We start from the raw sequence: 18,498 nt of genomic DNA, 5'->3' as shown, positions 1-18,498 counted from the left end.
CGACATCTTGGTTGGGTTAATTTGCATATATTCACTCTGATTGGCTGGTGGGCATGGCTTAGAACATAGCGAAGGTACAGTCAACTAGCATCTTTGTCTTTTATTAGTGTAGATGTTTTTAGGTCTGAGGACTTTTGTTTTCAACAGAACATGAAGAAATCCTAAGATCACCAGTCATCTTATTGGAGATTATGGAAAGCCATTTTAGGTCAAGAATAAAAAAAGGGGTAATTGCCAAGGGACTGTATGGGGAGGATAAGCATCACTTAAAAGAGAGGTGTGGGAAGAGAGTAGACCTGAGAGTGAAGGTAGGATGCTAGAATCCTGGAAATAAATTTATCTCCACTACCTGTTTGCTCTGACTAGGCTATTAAGAATTTTCTTAAGTGTTACCACCTTTGATTCATTGCCTTAAAAAGTGTGTTTATCTGTAATATTTTGCCCCCTTTAACATGAATCAGAGATCTTGGTGACCAGGTGTAGATATAATGTGCCACGTCCAAGGTTCTCTTTCAGTTTAATGAGGTAGAGACAATTTTTTCCTTCTTTCTTTGTGTATATTTTGAGACCATGTTTATTTTTAAAAAATAATTGTTCTTCAAGTAATATTATAAAAATATTTATTGTTCTAAACATTTAATTTTGTTAATGTTTTAGAAGCCAGGAGATTTAAAAACAATCTTAATTTTGTAGAGGTAGGTCCCTTTCAGACCTCTTCTCTAATTTTATATTATTTAATGCTGCAGTGAATACTTGTGCCTTTTTCCCAGTTTAAAAAATTCATTTGGAGTAAATAATTTTATTAGAAAAAAATCCCAGAAATGGAATTACTTGCTTGAAACTGTTTTATGGCTCTTCATAAATATACAATGTCAAAAACGCTTTCTAGAAGGGTTGTGCCAGTATATTTAGTAACCAGCAATATGTATCACATATCCAGTTTATCTGTATGGATGGATTTATGACTGTTTATGTTTATAAAATTTTATATCCCTCAATTAAAAAACATCAGTACATTAATTTTTACTTTTTATTACCAAAATTAAATATTTTTCTATATTTGTGTGTTTTTTAATATCTTTTCCAGTAATCTGAAGTATCTATTTTTTATTGAATATTCACTTATATATAGGTGATGTAACAAAACCTGGAGTTGATGCTGTTAACTTATTTGTTATGTATACATTTTCAGTAGAAAATTTAATATCTAATCTTACAAGTATTAAAAGTGATAGAATTTATGTGGACATACTACTTTATAGTTACATCTCAGGTCTGAAAGTCCTAGAAATATTTTTTCCTGGTGTTTTTTTTTCAGATTGAAGAAGGTATTGTTGTAATGGAAGATGATTCTCCAGTGGAAGCTGTGAGCACACCTAATACTCCCCGAAACCTTGCTGCATGGAAAATTAGCATTCCATATGTAGACTTTTTTGAAGATCCCTCCTCTGAAAGGAAGGACAAAAAGGAAAGGATACCTGTGTTTTGTATTGATGTTGAAAGGAATGATAGAAGAGCAGGTAGGAAGTTTTATGAGTATCTTTCATAAAAGATTCTGGTTAGTCTGTATTTCTCAGGAATGACAAACATTTTTGTCATAACCATTGAGTATGACTACATATCCAAAAGGTACTTGTCTAGAACAGGAAATTGAATGAAAGCTTAGGATTTTCTAGGTTAATTAATTAATTTTTTCAATCAGCAAGATACCTAACAACCCAACTAGGTATCTATATATAAAAGCGTAATATCCAAATAAACTGGACCGCAGAACGACCAGTCGCTATGATGCATCACTGACCACCAGGGGGCAGATTCTCAACATAGAAGCTGCCCCCAGCCCACCTGTTGGCCAACTTCTTTGTCTCTCCCCCCTGCTGGCAGGTTCCAATCGCCTGATAGGGAACGGGGAACTGGGGGTGGGTGGCGGCGGACGCGGGTGGTGCCAGGCCAAGGCAGGTGGGAGTGAGCGGGACCCTGATCGCCCCGCTGGTTGCCCCACACATGGAGGGCGACTGGCTGGCGAGTGGGTGGGAATCGGCCAACCTCTTGATCCCTCCCTCTGGTTGGCAGGCTCCAATCACCCGATGGGGAATGGGGAACCAGGGATGGGGCCAGCTGCTAGCAGCCAGGGAAGATTGGCTCTGATCGCAGGCCAGGCCTAGGGATCCTACCCATGCACAAATTTCATGCGCCGAGCCTCTAGTTTTATATAATGTTCTTTTAACGGTTTTGCTCCCATCATCATTTGCCATTATACTTAATTGGCTATTATTAATGCACGTAGCACTATATCAGATAACAACTTAATTAAAATGGTATTTCTCCTCCTCCATTGTTGTCGGCAAATTAGAACTGATAAAAATATATGATCAAACACAACTTGACAAGTTTTGTTCATGTTTAGCTATCTTTTTTCTTTTGGTTGTTTTACACGTAGACTAACAGTGAAGGGGTAAATAACATCCGTATGGAGTTAAACAGTCCCCACGCTAGGGTTTGTCCAAGAGGGTGAGGCATTCTTGTAAACAAAAGTACATCAAAGTTGGAAATGATGAACAGAAAGATAAAAATTGAACTCAGGAAGAGGGAAACTATCTGTGATGAAAGAAGGAAAAAAGTGGCAATGTTAGGAAAGGGTTAAGAGAGGGGAATGATTGGCTGGTAGTGTGAAGGTCAGTGTTAATAATTACCCTTATTTCTTTTACAGAAAGTATTAGGTTTATTTTTTCAGAAGCTGATCCTATTTTAAGAACATAAAACATAGGAATGAGGAAGGAAGACTTCTCAGAGTAGCTAGCTATAATTTTTCTTGTAGCTAATACCAGGTAGGGTCTTGCTCCATCCAGTTCTGAGTCACTGCTTCTTGATTTTGTTGTAGTTACCATTAAGTTTTTCTAGTTGCTCTTCTGTCTCAACATTCTAATATGGGTACAGATAAGCCATTGTTGTTATTGCTAATATAGTCTGATTTCAAGCATAGTTTTGTTTGCATCTTTTGCCTGCTGTTTCTACTGATTGGTATTTTAAGTATTGGAGAGAATGAGAAAGACCCTGGTTAGCTTCTGAGTTTAATTCCTTCCTGGGCCTGGTACTTAAAACCTGGCTCTTGTCTCTCAGGAAATTATTTAAAACTTTTGACTATTCAGCTATAACTCTCCATCCATACAATATGTGTGCATGTATTAACTTTTATCTACTTTTGAATGATTTATTATGATATACTTTTAAATATTTTGGGAATATATGTACTTTAGTTTTTGCCTTTTGGACAACCGTTTAGTTTTGTTCTTTATTTTTAAAACTTTAGCTTAATAATTTAACCATAAAATCAATACCAAAAATATCTTAAAACTTGTGTTCTAAGGATAATTTTTGTCAGCAGTGCTGTATGTAGACTTTTACATCAATGTAATTAATATGTTTTCTTAGGAAGCCATGGCCTATGAAGGGGAAAAAAGTATATCATTTAAATATTGCATGGATTTTATATGTGTAGCAAAATAGCTATTTCAGGGTTTTTGAAACCAAAACTAAATATAATACATAGATCTTTTAAGAACAGTGCTCAAGAAGAAAAACAGAATTTGCTTTATAGGTTGTGACCATGGCAAGCTGTTTTTTTCTGAATACAGGTGTTGCTTTTGGGTTGCTGTGGCCCTTGACCGGAATCGAACCCGGGACCTTTCAGTCCGCAGGCCGACGCTCTATCCACTGAGCCAAACCGGTTTCGGCTATAAGCCTACTTTTGTTTCACCCTGTAGTTAGTAAATGGGGAAACTGGAATTGGAATAGGCAGGTGACCTGATTTATTATTTTTTTTTTTCTGACTTAGTCTTTAAACCATTAGTTCTTGCTATCCAATTTGGTAGCCACTGTTCACATGTGGCAATTAAAATAGGTTATATTAAAATTTCAGTTCTTTACTTATTCTAGCCATGTTTTAATTGATCAATAGCTACTGTATTAGTGCAGATAATATAGAACATTTACAGAATTTGCAGAAAATTCTATTAGACTAGAGGCCCGGTGTACGAAATTTGTGCGGGGGGGTGGGGTGGGAGGGGTGGGAGTCCCCTCAGCCCAGCCTGCAATCTCTCCAATCTGGGACCCCTCAGGCGATCGGGCCTAAACTAACAGTTGGACATCCCCCTCACAAGCCTGGACCACTGGCTCCTAATTGCTCACCTACCTGCCTGCTTGGTCTCCCCTTACTGCCTCAGTGTGCCGGCCTGATCACCCCTAACTGCCCCTCCCTGTTGGCCTGGTAACCCCACACAGCCTGCTTGTTCAGTCATTTGGTCGTTCCTCACTAACCCTCCCGCCAGTCTGGTTGACCCATGCAGCCTGCTTGTTCAGTTGTTTGGTCGTCCCTCACTAACCCCACTGCTGGCCTGGTCGTAGGCAGCATTGTGAGGGTGTGATGGTCAATTTGCATATTATCTCTTTATTATATAGGATAGTGCTGTTCTATCTTATATACTAAAAGCCTAATATGCTAAGTGTCCGGTGATCTGGTCGTCCATTCAATCAATCAAAGCATAATATGTTAATGATATGCTAAGGCCACTCAACCACTCGCTATGACGTACACTGACAACCAGGTGGCAGATGCTCTGATGGGTAAATTAGCTTGCTGCTGGATCTGGCCAATTGGGACTGAGCAAGATGGGCCGGACACACCCTGGAGCCCTCCCGCGGTCCCTCCTGGCTGGCCAACTTCCCATGTCCCTCCCAAGCCCTGATCATGCACCACTGGGGTCCCTCAACCTGGCCCTCTCACAATCCGGGCTGAGGGACCCCTCCTGAGTGCATGAATTTTGTGCTCCTGGCCTCTAGTACTGTATAATTAGTAAATATTTGTGATACCCAAAATTGACTATAAATTTTTTATGAAATACATCATTTTTGTGAAATTTAAAAAATAATCATAATTGAATATTTTTTTAAAATATACTTTATTGGTTTTTTACAGAGAGGAAGGGAGAGGGAGAGAGAGAGAGTTAGAAACATCGATGAGAGAGAAGCTTCGATCAGCTGCCTCCTGCACACCCCCCACCGGAGATGTGCCTGCAACCAAGGCATACGCCCCTGACCGGAATTGAACTCGGAACCTCCCAGTCCGCAGGCCGACGCTCTATCCACTGAGCCAAACCAGTCAGGGCTGAATAATTTTTTGAAGTTACTGTCAGCTCTATGATTCTGTTGCAGAAAATATATTTATTATTGAGATAACTTCGTAAATAGGTGAAATTATCAGAGTTTTCTAAATAACTTAAAATATGGGATAAAATACATTAATAGAGTGATAACAAGAAATAATAAATTATTAAGACTGGAATAATTTCCAGCTCTGTATACTTAACGTTTTAAATACTGCATTCTATTAATAATAATGGTTTATAGAATGATTTATTACTCAGGGTATGTTCATTCAATTTACAGTTGGGCATGAGCCTGAACATTGGTCTGTCTATAGAAGATATCTTGAATTCTATGTACTTGAATCAAAACTAACGGAATTTCATGGTATGTTGTCCTTTTTGTATAAAACATTACATTTCAGCCTTAGCTTTCTTGGAAGTTGTTGAGCCAGATTAATTTTTTAGTTTTAAGTAATAGTAACAAGGAAATGTAACAGTGATACCTATGTACATTTGATAATAGGGCATCCTGTTTTCATCTTAGTTCTGCTTGTTTATATTTTATTAATTTGTTGTTGTTATGTTATTTTTTGTTAATCCTCACCTGAGGATATTTTTCCATTGATATTTAGAGAGAATGGAAGGGAGTGGGGGAGATAGAGGGAGAGAAACATCAATTTGAGAGAGACTCATCAATTGGTTGCCTCCTGCATGCAAGGGCCAGGGATTGAGCCTGCAACCAAGATACGTGCTCTTGACCAGAATTAAACCCAGAACCCTTCAGTCCGTGGGCTATCCATTGAGCCAAACCAGCTACGGCTATTTTACAAATTTTTACAGTGCACATAAATTGCTTTTCAAATAATAATATTAAAATGTAAAATATAGCTGTTTTTAAATTATGTCTTAGAAAAGGTTCTCTTTCCAATTTGATTTTTATTTAACTTGATGTGTGGATAATTTAAACCAGGCATTTCAGAGTTGTTCTTATTTTACCATTACCTTTCTTGGTAGACATGTTTACTGTGCATCATAGCAAATGTTTTTTGGTGTAAAGGATGATGCTCCAACCAACTGAACCACCCAGCCAGGGCCCAATATCTGGCAAATGTCTTAGTTTAGCTTTTATATTCAGACATGGGAACCAAACTTGTAGATGAATGCTTCTTTTGAGACTAGATCAACCAGAAAAGGGGAGCATTTTTCCTTTTTTGTTCTTCTCCCCTCCCAGTCTCTCCTATCTACCCATTTATATTAGTTAATAACAGGGATATAATTATGAAGTATTTCCAATCATTTTGTATGCAGGTTGGTGGGTTTGATTTATGTATTCTGAATTCTTTTATTTTAGAAAAACTCTGTGTGATGTCCCCTGATCCAAAATCAGGTTGGTTCTAAATTGAGAAGGGCAGGGAACCTTCAAGAGCAAATCCCATGATAAAGAGATTATAGGAAGCTAAAAAAAAATGCAGGGTTCCACTCCATCCTTTTTGCCTACATTTTGATGTTGTACTTGTCTTTAAATTATTTTCTCTTTGTCTCTGCCATTCTCATGCAATGCTGTCCTTGTCTTGTTCTTTCTCTGAGAACTTTTCCTTTGGTTTAGAGTTGAGAGAAGATCATTTATCTTCATACTTTAAAATCCCATATTAATCAAAGTTGGATTCCCAGTGATATTTTTCCCTTTCGGTACTAAAATTTCCAAAGTCAGCCCTGTCTGAAGAAGTACATCCATGGTTTTTAAATTTTGTTTTTAACCTTATATGGCATTGGCAATATAATTTTTTTCCCATGAAAAAAGGTATTTCTTTAGTAAGATTTTGTCTAATAAAATTCCACTGATTTCAAAATAATCTCATGATAATTTTTTGAATCTTTAAAAAAAAAAACTAATATAGAAGGTTAAATATATCTGTGTCGGTAAAAGAGTGGTGATATTTTGGATATCAGTAGTCTCAAGTTCTTTGGTTTGAATTTCTATGCTCTCTGGTTTTGCCTTTTAAAGGATAATGACACATCTCTACAAGGCAGCATTGTGGATATTAATTGGTTGTAGTATATTATAAATTAGGTTTTTAAAGTAGTAGCAGAATATAGTAATAACTTTCATATTTATTAATTTCAGGCACATTTCCTGATGCCCAGCTTCCTTCCAAGAGAATCATTGGTCCCAAAAATTATGAGTTCTTAAAGTCAAAGAGAGAAGAATTTCAAGAATATTTACAGGTATAGCACCAACTTAATTTAGAACATTGCCTGCTAATTATAGCATTCTCTGATTTGTCTTTTTTTCTCTTGTATATATATGCTTTGCTTTACAAATACTCATCAATGTCGATTTATAAAATTCTTTTATTTAAATTTTTTATGTGAAGATGAATTATTGTCAAGAGTATATTTTGAAAAAATTTATAACTAATGAAATACCAGATATTTTCCTAAAGGAAAGAAAGTCTTATGTTAGGCTTAGTTTTGGTGTGGAAAGTTAAAGAAACAAAAACTCTGGTGTAAAAGATTAAATACATTCTAAGAATACAAAATAGTTTTTGTTATTTTTGTCTTATTCTTTGATTGTTTGTTCAGCACTTTCTGAACTTCAGAATCTTCCCTCCTGTTTATTCCTTAATTCTTTTCCTTTTTAAATTTGAAGGTGTTTTTCCAGTTTCTTGGGATATCTTGACTCTACTATTTACCACTTGGAAGTGAATTCTATTTTTCTCAGTGTGTGATCATTGTGTTATGTAAACAATGCAATTGGTATATTTTTTTCATTATTGGTACATTCAGCTTAAAAGTTACTTGCTTGAGACTTCTCTAAAATTAATAACCATCTTTCTTTAATCAAGTGCATAATACCAGAGTGGATATTTCTGTTTTATTTTTTTAAAACAGCTTTCTTATTTGGACATGCAATTTTGTAGTTTTTATTAAGTGTTAACTCAGTTAAATTTGGTTACCTTATAGCCAAAAATAAGTACTTGATAAAATAAAAATATTCAACAGTATAAAGAGGTATTTAAATTTTATTTTCTGTATTTGAACTGTTGAATACTTTAACTCAGAAAGCATTTTTTATGTAATTCTTTTGGTGGTATAACAATTGAAATATGAATTAACTATTTACTACAAGGATATCTGAACACAACACATAGTAGTGTTAACCTGTGTCTTTACTGATATCATTAACTCATTATTGAACCAATTCTTTCTAAGAACTCTAGAGTAGCTCATTCTAGAAGAAATATTTTCTGGTAATATGGAGTTAAAAGTTACATTATTGGTACTTTATCTAATACAAGATGGGGTAAAAGTAGGTTTACAGTTCTATGGAAAATGATACAATAATTAATAAATAATAATACAAGAATAAACTGTTTTGTGTACTTAAACTGTACACCTACTTTTGCCTGACCCTGTAGATTTGTGCTCATTAAGTTTTGTGACTCTTTTGTAGTTACAAAACTGAATATTAGGCAAGATTGGGTTAGTTTTGGCTTTAAAGTTTTGGCTATATTCTTACAAGTCAGTATGTCTTGTAAGAGTATAGTGTTACAAGAAGACTAGACAACAGATTTACCAAGTTATTTCACATTTCTACATTTAGTTTTTGCTAACTTCTTTATGCCAACTTCTTTTAATTATCAAGATAGTTGTATGATATTGTAATAATTGTGTTATAGTTGAAAACCTGAGAAATAATATTAGCTAATGTTTAATTTTCCTTCCTATGTATCAGGTAGGTTCTAAATGCTTTATATAACAACATTATAAAGTAGATAGTGTTATTTTTCATTTTATGCATGCAGTAATTGATTCTTAGGCAATTTAGGAGCTTTTCTAGGGACACCAAGTTAACACATAGAAGAATCAGAATTAAAACCCATTCATGTCTGACTGTAGGTTGAGGGCTTATCTGCTATATGATACTGTTCTTTCTATAAATATAGTTTTACTATTATTTTTAATATATTTTTATTGATTTCAGAGAGGAAGGGAGAGGAAGAGATAGAAATATCCATGATGAGAGAGAATCATGGATTGGCCATCTCCTGCACAACCCCCCTACTGGGGATTGAGCCTGCCAACCCAGGCATGTGCCCTCACTGGGAATCGAACCTGTGACTTCCTGGTTCATGGGTTGATGCTGAACCACCGAGCCATGCCAGCCAGGCTCTAGTTTTATTATTATTCTGAATATGAAATAGCTTTTGAGGATTTAAAATTGCTTTCTTGGTTTAAAATAGTTTTGATTATCCTTCTAGATATTTAAACTTTTTTCTTATTTTGTTCATTCAAGAAACTTCTGCAGCATCCAGAGCTGAGCAATAGTCAACTTCTGGCAGATTTCCTCTCCCCCAATGGTGGAGAAACACAATTTCTTGATAAGATACTACCAGATGTAAATCTTGGTAAGTTGAAGTAGAGAATCATATATAAGAGGATAAACATAAAAGGATCAGCATTTTCAGATTAAGAAAAAGGGTTTATGTAATGAAGGACTTCTTATACACTGTTAGTAGGAATATAAATTGGAAACCACTTGAAAAAAGTTAAATGATAAAACTAAATGACCCAGCAGTTCCTCTCTGTGATATATACTCATCTACATATCTAATCTAATAATAGACAAACATGGTAATTGACCATACCTTTGCTATGCTTCTCATGGGCTAATCAGGATGATATGCAAATTAACTGCCAACAAAGATGGTGGTTAATTTGCATACATAGGCGCAATGCTGGGAGGTGAAAGGGGAAGGATGGAAGAAGCCACCTGTTGCTGACGGTGATCTGAAACCCAGGTGGCAGGCAAGAGCCGGGTGGCAGTGCAAAGGTGGAGAACCCAGGCTGCCTTTGCCTGGTGCGAATTATGCAGCTGGGAGAGGGGCATTGGGCCGCTGGGAGCAGGGTGGGAACTTCCCGGGGTGGGCATTCAAGCAGCCAGGTGTGGGGCCGAACTTCAGCCGCGTTGCCCTGGCAATGTGCTGCCCGAAGCCTGTAGGCCTGTGCCTAGGCCAGGAGCGGCTGGGGTCCCGGAACATGACAGAGGGTGCAGGTCGGGCTGAGGGGTCTGGCCCCACCCCTCACCCCCCTACCCCCGAGTGCACTAATTTTTGTGCACCGGGCTACTAGTTATATATATAAAAGCGTAATATGCAAATTGTCCCTGTAGGAGTTCAACTGGGAGACCGATTGCTCGCTATGATGTGTGCTGACCACTAGGGTGCAGTGCAGAATGAAGGAAGTCCCCAACTGGCAGCCAAAAGGCCCTGATCAGCCCTGATCGCCAGCCAGGCCTAGGGACCCTATCTGTGCACCTGGCCTCTAGTATATTCATATTTAAGAATGTTCATAGCAGCATTGTTTATAATAGCCCAAACTGGAAGTAATACAAATGTTCATCAGCAATAGAATGGACAGATAAATTATGGTAGATTCATAAAAGGAATACCTATAGCAATGAATACCTATAGCATGTAGCTTGCAGCAGTGTCAGTAATCTTAAAATATATTGAATTAAAGAAGCAAGGCACAAAATAATATATATAGCATGATTTCTTTTATATAAAGTTAAATATAAACCAAGCTAATATAATCTGGAAAAGTTTAAATAAAATTGTTAAAGATACTAATGGAAGAAAAGAAGTATTTCTCAATATACTTTACATAATGCAATCTTAAGTCTATATAGACCTAAATATTACAAGTAGGCATTTAGCTTTTATCTGTATTTCTATCTCTCCAAATGAATATATTTAGTTGAGCCAACATATTTAGTATGTGTGTGTGTTTGATGTTTCTTCTTATCAGGGGAAATAGTAGAGGGGATAGAATTGGGTAGACCTGGTTACTGAAGGTTTGACTGAAGGAGAAGAAATATTCAAAGCGAACCAGGTTTCTATTTAAACTACTGGATGAATGCTGTTACTTGCTGATACAGGGAAGAAATTAAGAGCAGTTCTGAACTTGCTGAGTTTATAGAATTTAATCGATGTTTTATAAGGCAGGAGAGGCCAAGAGATAGGCAAGGAGTAGATTTGAATGTTATTTGACATAAGATTGAGCAAATCATTTGGCTCAAGAAGAGTATATACTAGAGAGAAAAGCATAGAATGAAGCCCTGTAATTTAATGACATTTGGAAATTCTAAGAGGGAGGCGTGCCTTATGGGGGTACCAAAGAGAAATAGCCTGATTGGATGTTGGGTGGTTCGCATGTCGTAAAACAATTTCAATTTTTGATTTCTGTTATTATCTCTCTCCCTATTGCCATAAGTCTACTTTTTTCAAAATTGAACTGAAAGAAATTTAAGTGCTATTTATCAACTTTGACTTATTTTTACAGTCATTTCTAAATGCTTGAGAAAATCTTAAGAAATTTGATATTTTATAACAAGAGAACCTAGAGATAAAATCAAGAAGAAATTTTGGTTAAACAGGATTAGAGTGTACTTAATTGAAAATGTTGAATATAGGCTACTCAAATAGCCAATTTAAATGTAGCAATTTTAAAACTTTTTTCTTTTGAACGAACTTTTGTATACTTTTATATACCTTTATATATTCACCATTGTTTAAAATCTTTTGAAAAACATTTAAAAAAATATATTTTATTGATTTTTTTTACAGAGAGGAAGGGAGAGGGATAGAGAGCTAGAAACATTGATGAGAGAGTAACATCGATCAGCTGCCTCCTGCACACCGCTGACTGGGGATGTGCCCACAACCAAGGTTCATGCCTGGACTGGAATCGAACCTGGGACCCTTCAGTCTGCAGGCCGACGCTCTATCTACTGAGACAAACCAGTTAGGGCTGAAAACCGTTTTTATGGAAAAATGTAATATATACACAAAAGTAGAGAAATTTGAATAATGAACTCTATTTTATTTCAACAGTTATGGACACTTTGCTTGTTCTGTCTCTTTCTCCACCCCCCCAACCCCAACTGGATTATTTTACAATAAATTCCAAATGTTGTATCTATAAATAGTTAAGTATACCATAGTTATTGTAGATTTCTGTTAAGTGTGAAGTGGGCAATTATACGTATTTCTTACTATTTTACTTTTTACTTGGCAGGTGAGTATTTAAAATTACCTAGTGAAGTATTCATATAAACAATTACAATGTATATTATCCCTTCATAAAATTAATATTTTACTTTTAATTGCAGGGAAAATTATAAAATCTGTTCCTGGAAAACTAATGAAAGAGGTAAATAACTAATTTATGTGTATTCTATAATATGATAGTTAAAAGCATATTTAAATATTAATACATCTTAATGGGCTGTGTGATATTGAAAATCATAATCTTAATTTTTGATTTTCATACTGCGATCTCTGTATTACCACAGAAAGGTCAGCATTTGGAACCTTTCATCATGAATTTCATTAATTCCTGTGAATCTCCAAAGCCTAAGCCATGTAAGCCAGAACTGACCATTCTCAGCCCTACTTCAGAAAACAACAAGAAGGTATGAACATTACCTTAAAGAGCCATAAGTCTGAAGTTGTCTTACTTAAGATGACTTTTCTATTATAGGGAGAATCCTGTGTTAATGAAATGGATAGTACTTTTAATTTTTTCATATGGAGATCAGTTATACAGTCTAAGGAGGGTATTATGAATAGTTGCTTGGTTATTTCTTTAACAGGTTAAATATTTCTTTATTTGCAGACTTCTACCATTACTATATTTGGGGGATTATTTTTTATACTCATCCCAGGATATTTTTTCCATTGACTTTTAGAGTGTGGAAGGGAGTGAGGGTAGGGGAGGAGAGAGAGCGAGAGAGAGAGAAAGTGAGAGAGAGAGAAGAGAGAAACATCGCTGTGAGAGAGACACATCGACTGGTTGCCTCACACACACACCTCTACTGGGGCTGGGGAATGAACCTGCAACTGAGGTACGTGCCCTTGACAGGGAATGAACCCATGACTCTGGTCCAAGAGCTGATGCTCTAACCACTGAGAAAACCAGCCAGGGCTGGGGGATTTTTTTTAAAAGTGGTTTTCTGAGGTTATAAATCACCAACTTCCAATAATCAAGAAGTTACTTGATAGAATGTACTTATGTTTATTTGATGGTATTACTAATGTTAATAGTTTATAAAGTATCTTATGTATTCATTAAACAAATATTTTGTGTGCTTACTATTGAGTGTTAGGCACTGGGAATAATATATATTCCCTATCTGTAAGTAGCTCAGTTTATTATGAGAGTAGGGCCCAATCTCGGGCCCATCTTCTCTCCCAAAACATCTTCATTTTTATTGTTACTATAACTTTATTGTTGGTAAACAGAAATAGAGTTGATTTTTGTGTATTGATTTTTAATTCAGTAATTTTGCAAGACTTGTATTAAGTTTAGTAATATATTTATTAATGCTTTTAGATTTACAGACTTATCTGCAAATGATGGCAGGTTTTATTTCAATTATGGCTAGGATCTGCTATATAAAGGAAGTGATTTCAGTGTTTCACCATGAAATAGTACATTTTTCATAGATATCCTTTATGGGGTTTAGGAAGTTTACATTTTTGTTTATCCTATTCTTGTCAGGTTTTGGTATTGAGTTAGATTAACCTTTTTCTTTTAGCTGGTCGAGTTGTTAGAATTATTAGTTTTTTAAATAATTGATAGAATTTGTTGGTAAAGTCATCTAGACCTTGAGTTTTGTTCGTAGGAACTTTTTTTTTACAACTAGATTTAATTTTGTTAATGATTATAATCTCTAGGTTTATTATTGTATGAATTAATTTTTGATAGGTTATATTTTTCAGCGAATTTTTCATTTTATCTAAAGTTGAAAATCTTTTGGCCTAAAGTTGTCAATAATATTCTTTTTATTTTCTCTGACATCATGAGTTATGTCCCCTTTTGTTTGTGTCTTCTTTTTTTAAAAAAAATATATTTTATTGATTTTTTACAGAGAGGAAAGGAGAGAGAGAGAGATAGAGAGTTAGAAACATCGATGAGAGAGAAACATTGATCAGCTGCCTCCTGCACATCCCCCACTGGGGAAGTGTGCGCAACCCAGGTACATGCCCTTGACAGCAATCGAACCTGGGACCTTTCAGTCCGCAGGCCGACGCTCTATCCACTGAGCCAAACCGGTTTCGGCATGTTTGTGTCTTCTTTTATCTTTTTTCATCAGTCTTGCCAAAGGTTTTGTCCACTGGCATTGTTGATCTTTTCTAACTTTTTTTAGTTCCTTAATATCTGCTATTTTATTATTATTATTGAGAATAGACACTTTTTACATAGTTTAAGGGTGAGTAGGGTTAAGATTTAGTTGAATTCCCTCATTCATAATTCTTCGTATCTTGTTTTTTTCACATTAATCAAAGTCTTATCTCTTTATTATTTCAACTTTTACTTTAGCTTTTCAATGATCTGTTTAAGAATAATGCAAACCGTGCTGAGAATACAGAAAGAAAGCAAAATAAGAATTATTTTATGGAGATGATGACTGTAGAAGGAGTTTATGATTACCTGATGTATGTAGGTAAGACGGATGTGGTTACTATTAAAATCTGTTTTTCATTCATGATTTATATTTCTTATGTGATGTAAATTATTGCTCTTAAGTATTGCCCTGTTATAATATTTTTAAAAATTGAAATTACTTTCTTTTAAGAATTCAATACCATTGGCCTTGGACATATTGAAGTTTACTAGTGTTAACAAATAAAATATTGACCATTTGTGTTTTTTATATCGGAAAATGTTAAGATATATATCTTAAATGAAGTATTCCATGTGATTCTTTCAGGAAGAGTGGTTTTCCAAGTTCCTGACTGGCTTCATCATCTCTTAATGGGAACTCGAATCCTCTTTAAAAACACCCTGGAAATGTATACTGACTACTATATTCACTGTAAACTACAACAGTTATTTCAGGAGCACCGTTTGGTCTCACTTATAACACTTCTCAGAGGTTTGTATTTTCTCATGTTTGTTTTATGTTTTGTGTGCTCTTAATGATTTCAATCAGATCTAAAAGAGTGAGAAGTCTTGTTTTTATTTGGTTTATTAGTTTCTCTACTATGAGGAAATAAATACTTTGTGTAAGATAAGTGAAAATTCCAGCAAATATTTATTTTTCTCCTTTTAGATGCTGTATTCTGTGAAAACACTGAACCTCGCTCTCTCCAAGACAAGCAAAAACGAGCAAAACAGACTTTCGATGAAATGATGAATTACATTCCAGGTGTAATATTTAAGAAGTAGTTTAGTATAGATAAACACCACTTTGAGGTGAAATGTATAGTAATTATTTAAAGCTAATTTTTACTCTGAGTTTTCATTTTAGAAATAGTTCTAAGGGCCAATTATAATTCATTCATTCATTAAATAAAATTTGGTTTTATGATGATAGCACTAAGAACTTTAAGACAAGGGTATTTCCATGCATACAAATAGATTCTTTTGGTAATATCTTATAATCAGAGTAGTTAGTGGGACAGTTGGAGCCCTGCTGTCCACTCTACCATGAGAAGAGCTATGCTAGTGTGTATGACTAAAAAATAAAAATTCATTCCCAATTTACTGAACACCTTACATGTGCCAGACACTGTGCAGAATAAAAGGGATAAAAAAATATACTTGGATAACTCAAGTCTAGCAGGAAGACAGACATGCAGTCAAAACATACATGTGAATAGAGTCATGTGTCTCAAAGGGAAAGGATGGTCACCTCTCCCGTAAAGGAGGTAGGCTCAGGCCACTAAGTGAATGGTAGTCACCTCTTACTGAGATGGGAAATACAAGGAAAAAATGTCAAGGGGTCAAAGTAGAGGATACTTGGTTTAGGACATTTTAAGTGTGAAGTGCCTGTACATTATTCAGGAGGAAATGGCTAGCAGTAAGCATTTAGCTGTCCAAGTTTGGGAATTGGAGGAATGATGGTACTAGGACAGATATATGGGAGTCACGTGTGAGGGATAATAATGCGTGGGGAGAAAATACAGAGAAGGAATTCAAGAGGGCTTAGGACTGTACCTTACAGAATTCTCATCATTGAAAAATTAGTCCCAGAATAGTAGTTCTGCTACTCTGTGTGAGGACAATTAAGTTAAATCCCTGGTCTGAATGTAAAAGTGAACAAAAGCTATTTTTGAGTAAATCTTCTGTAGGTAAATGATGAAATAATTTATTACCTGTTTTCATAATATCATATTGCATTCATGGTTTTAACAGTGTTAGTTTTGCTATTCAGGAACAACATGGAAAGCCAATGAATGTAATAATTTGTTATTTTGCTGAGGCATAATTGAATCACATCTACTTGAAGACTTCCATTTGGGAAGGAGTAATTTAGCTAGTGAGTAAGCTTAGCATATTATTCTGTTGCCTTTTACTCCTCATTTCTTAGTGACTCCTGAAGGATCTGAAAGGATCGTTTATTTTTGTCTGTTATGCTCTATGCATATTAACTGGGAAATTCTATGTAGTATTGGTGAATTAGAGGATTAAAAAAGATCCATATTGGGTTACTTACATAGCTTAAAAATAGCAAGGATCTGCTATGCATCTTGTAAATTAAATTTGGCCTTTGCCTCTTAGGATTAGATTTACCTCATAGAAACAAACCTAAATGGAGAATTTTCTATGAGCAGCATTAAGAGTTCCATGATGATTGGGGGGAAGGTACAAATATTTGAGCAACTTGTTTACTTATGAATGATTTGCTTTTCCTGTTTGGGGGAAAACATTCAGCAGAGATTTTAATAAGGACTGACTTTTTTGGGTAACATGTGATACATGACACTTTCTGGATCCTCAATTAGTGTTTAAACATTTCCTAAAAGGATTGTTCTGTGAGATGGTTAATAGTAATTATGCAAATAGTACAGAAACAAAGTGGTCATATTCATTTAGGAAAGTCTATGTTAAAAATTAAATTAAGCCCTAACGGGTTTGGCTCAGTGGATAGAGCATCAGCCTGCGGGCGCAAGTGTCCCAGGTTCGATTCTGGTCAAGGGCATGTACCTTGGTTGTGGGCACATCTCCAGTAGGGGGGTGTGCAGGAGGCAGCTGATTGATGTTTCTCTCTCATCAATGTTTCTATTTCTCTATCCCTCTCCCTTCCTCTCTGTAAAAAATCAATAAAATATATTTTAAAAAATTAAACATTTTGATATTAAGATATTCAAATATGAAAATATATATTAAAAGTAGGGGCCATCTTCTTCCTACTCTCCAGAAATAACTGTGTGCATCAGTTGGTGTTAATTCTCACAGACATTTTTCTGTGCATTTCTATATATATATATGTAGAAATGTATAGACATAATTTTAAGATTTCATTTTGTTTTCCCTAAATGGAATAATACAATATGTATTATTTTCAAACTTTTATCCCTTAATAGTATAGACAGATTTCTTTACTGTGACATTCCATATGCTTGCAATACGCTTTGTGCATTATGACTCTCCAAAAAGAGGATCCTGATACTTCATTTCTCAACCTGACCACAGAACCCTTGCAGAAATCCTGGCTTAGAAAATTCCGATTTAGTGTTTGCATAATATCCGGGAAACAGGGTGGAGATTTTCTTTTATGAACTAGTTAATGATGAGTCACTTTATAATATAAAATTGCTTTCTTGTTTAGATGTGATTGTCAAGTGTATTGGTGAAGAAGCCAAGTATGAAAGCATCAGGCTTCTATTTGATGGCTTACAGCAGCCAGTTCTCAACAAGCAGGTAAAATTCATTAAAGCAGGTTGACTAGAGTTGGCTGGGTTTGGGGAATGGCACGGTAGGGGGCCTGGTATATTATTAACTGTGAAGTGACACTATATTAAATCAAGGCAGCATAATTCAAACATTCAAATAGAAAAAAGTGTGTTTTGTTTGTGCTACACTTCTTAGGTAATTACTGTTTTTATTTAGCATGATTTGTTTTGATTTAAAATAAATATTCATTGTAGAAAAATTGGGATATACAGAAATTTCATGAAATAAAGTAAAAATTTAAAAATTGAGAATTTCACCTTTCAGATAACATAATTTCTTTAAAATTTTTGTTACATATAAAATATCTAACATAAAATGAGTTATGAGGCATAATAATAAACTGTCCACATATAAACACATGAGTATCTAACAATGGACTTAAGAATAGAGCATTATCGTCCTAGCCAGTTTGGCTCAGCAGATAGAACATTGGCCTGCAGACTGAAGGGTCTCAGGTTTGATTTTGGTTAATGGCACATGCTTGGGTTTCAGGCTTGATCCCCAGTGGGGGTTGTCAGGAGGGAGGGCAATCAATGATTCTCTTTCATCATTGATGTTTCTATTTCTCTCTCCCTTTCCCTTCCTCTCTGAAATCAATAAAAATATA

General features: G+C 35.3%; 1 protein-coding gene across 8 annotated transcripts in view; it reads left to right on the top strand.

Annotated features, from left to right (window-relative positions):
• The window catches only part of SNX14 (sorting nexin 14), a 74,517-nt gene extending 56,538 nt beyond the window's left edge, over window positions 1-17,979 (top strand). For 2 of the 8 annotated variants that reach the window (XM_015570307.1, XM_015570304.1), the window contains exons 18-27: window positions 1,319-1,520; window positions 5,446-5,529; window positions 7,270-7,370; window positions 9,442-9,553; window positions 12,319-12,359; window positions 12,502-12,621; window positions 14,532-14,655; window positions 14,923-15,087; window positions 15,265-15,360; window positions 17,767-17,978. In XM_015570307.1, the coding sequence (XP_015425793.1) occupies window positions 1,319-1,520; window positions 5,446-5,529; window positions 7,270-7,370; window positions 9,442-9,553; window positions 12,319-12,359; window positions 12,502-12,621; window positions 14,532-14,655; window positions 14,923-15,087; window positions 15,265-15,360; window positions 17,767-17,882 (1,161 nt within the window). In that variant the 3' untranslated portion in view covers window positions 17,883-17,978. Of the gene's footprint in view, window positions 1-1,318; window positions 1,521-5,445; window positions 5,530-7,269; window positions 7,371-9,441; window positions 9,554-12,318; window positions 12,360-12,501; window positions 12,622-14,531; window positions 14,656-14,922; window positions 15,088-15,264; window positions 15,361-17,766 lie in introns of those variants that run through there. The other 6 variants (XM_006773467.2, XM_015570306.1, XM_015570305.1 and 3 more) reach the window with 5 other exon arrangements.
• Window positions 17,980-18,498: the final 519 nt, after the last annotated feature.

The sequence above is a fragment of the Myotis davidii genome, unplaced genomic scaffold (genome assembly GCF_000327345.1).
Source record: "Myotis davidii unplaced genomic scaffold, ASM32734v1 scaffold185, whole genome shotgun sequence".
In the NCBI taxonomy this organism is placed as follows: domain Eukaryota; kingdom Metazoa; phylum Chordata; class Mammalia; order Chiroptera; family Vespertilionidae; genus Myotis; species Myotis davidii.
The sequence above is the reverse complement of the archived record's forward strand: the minus strand, read 5'-3'. Positions and strand labels throughout refer to the sequence as shown.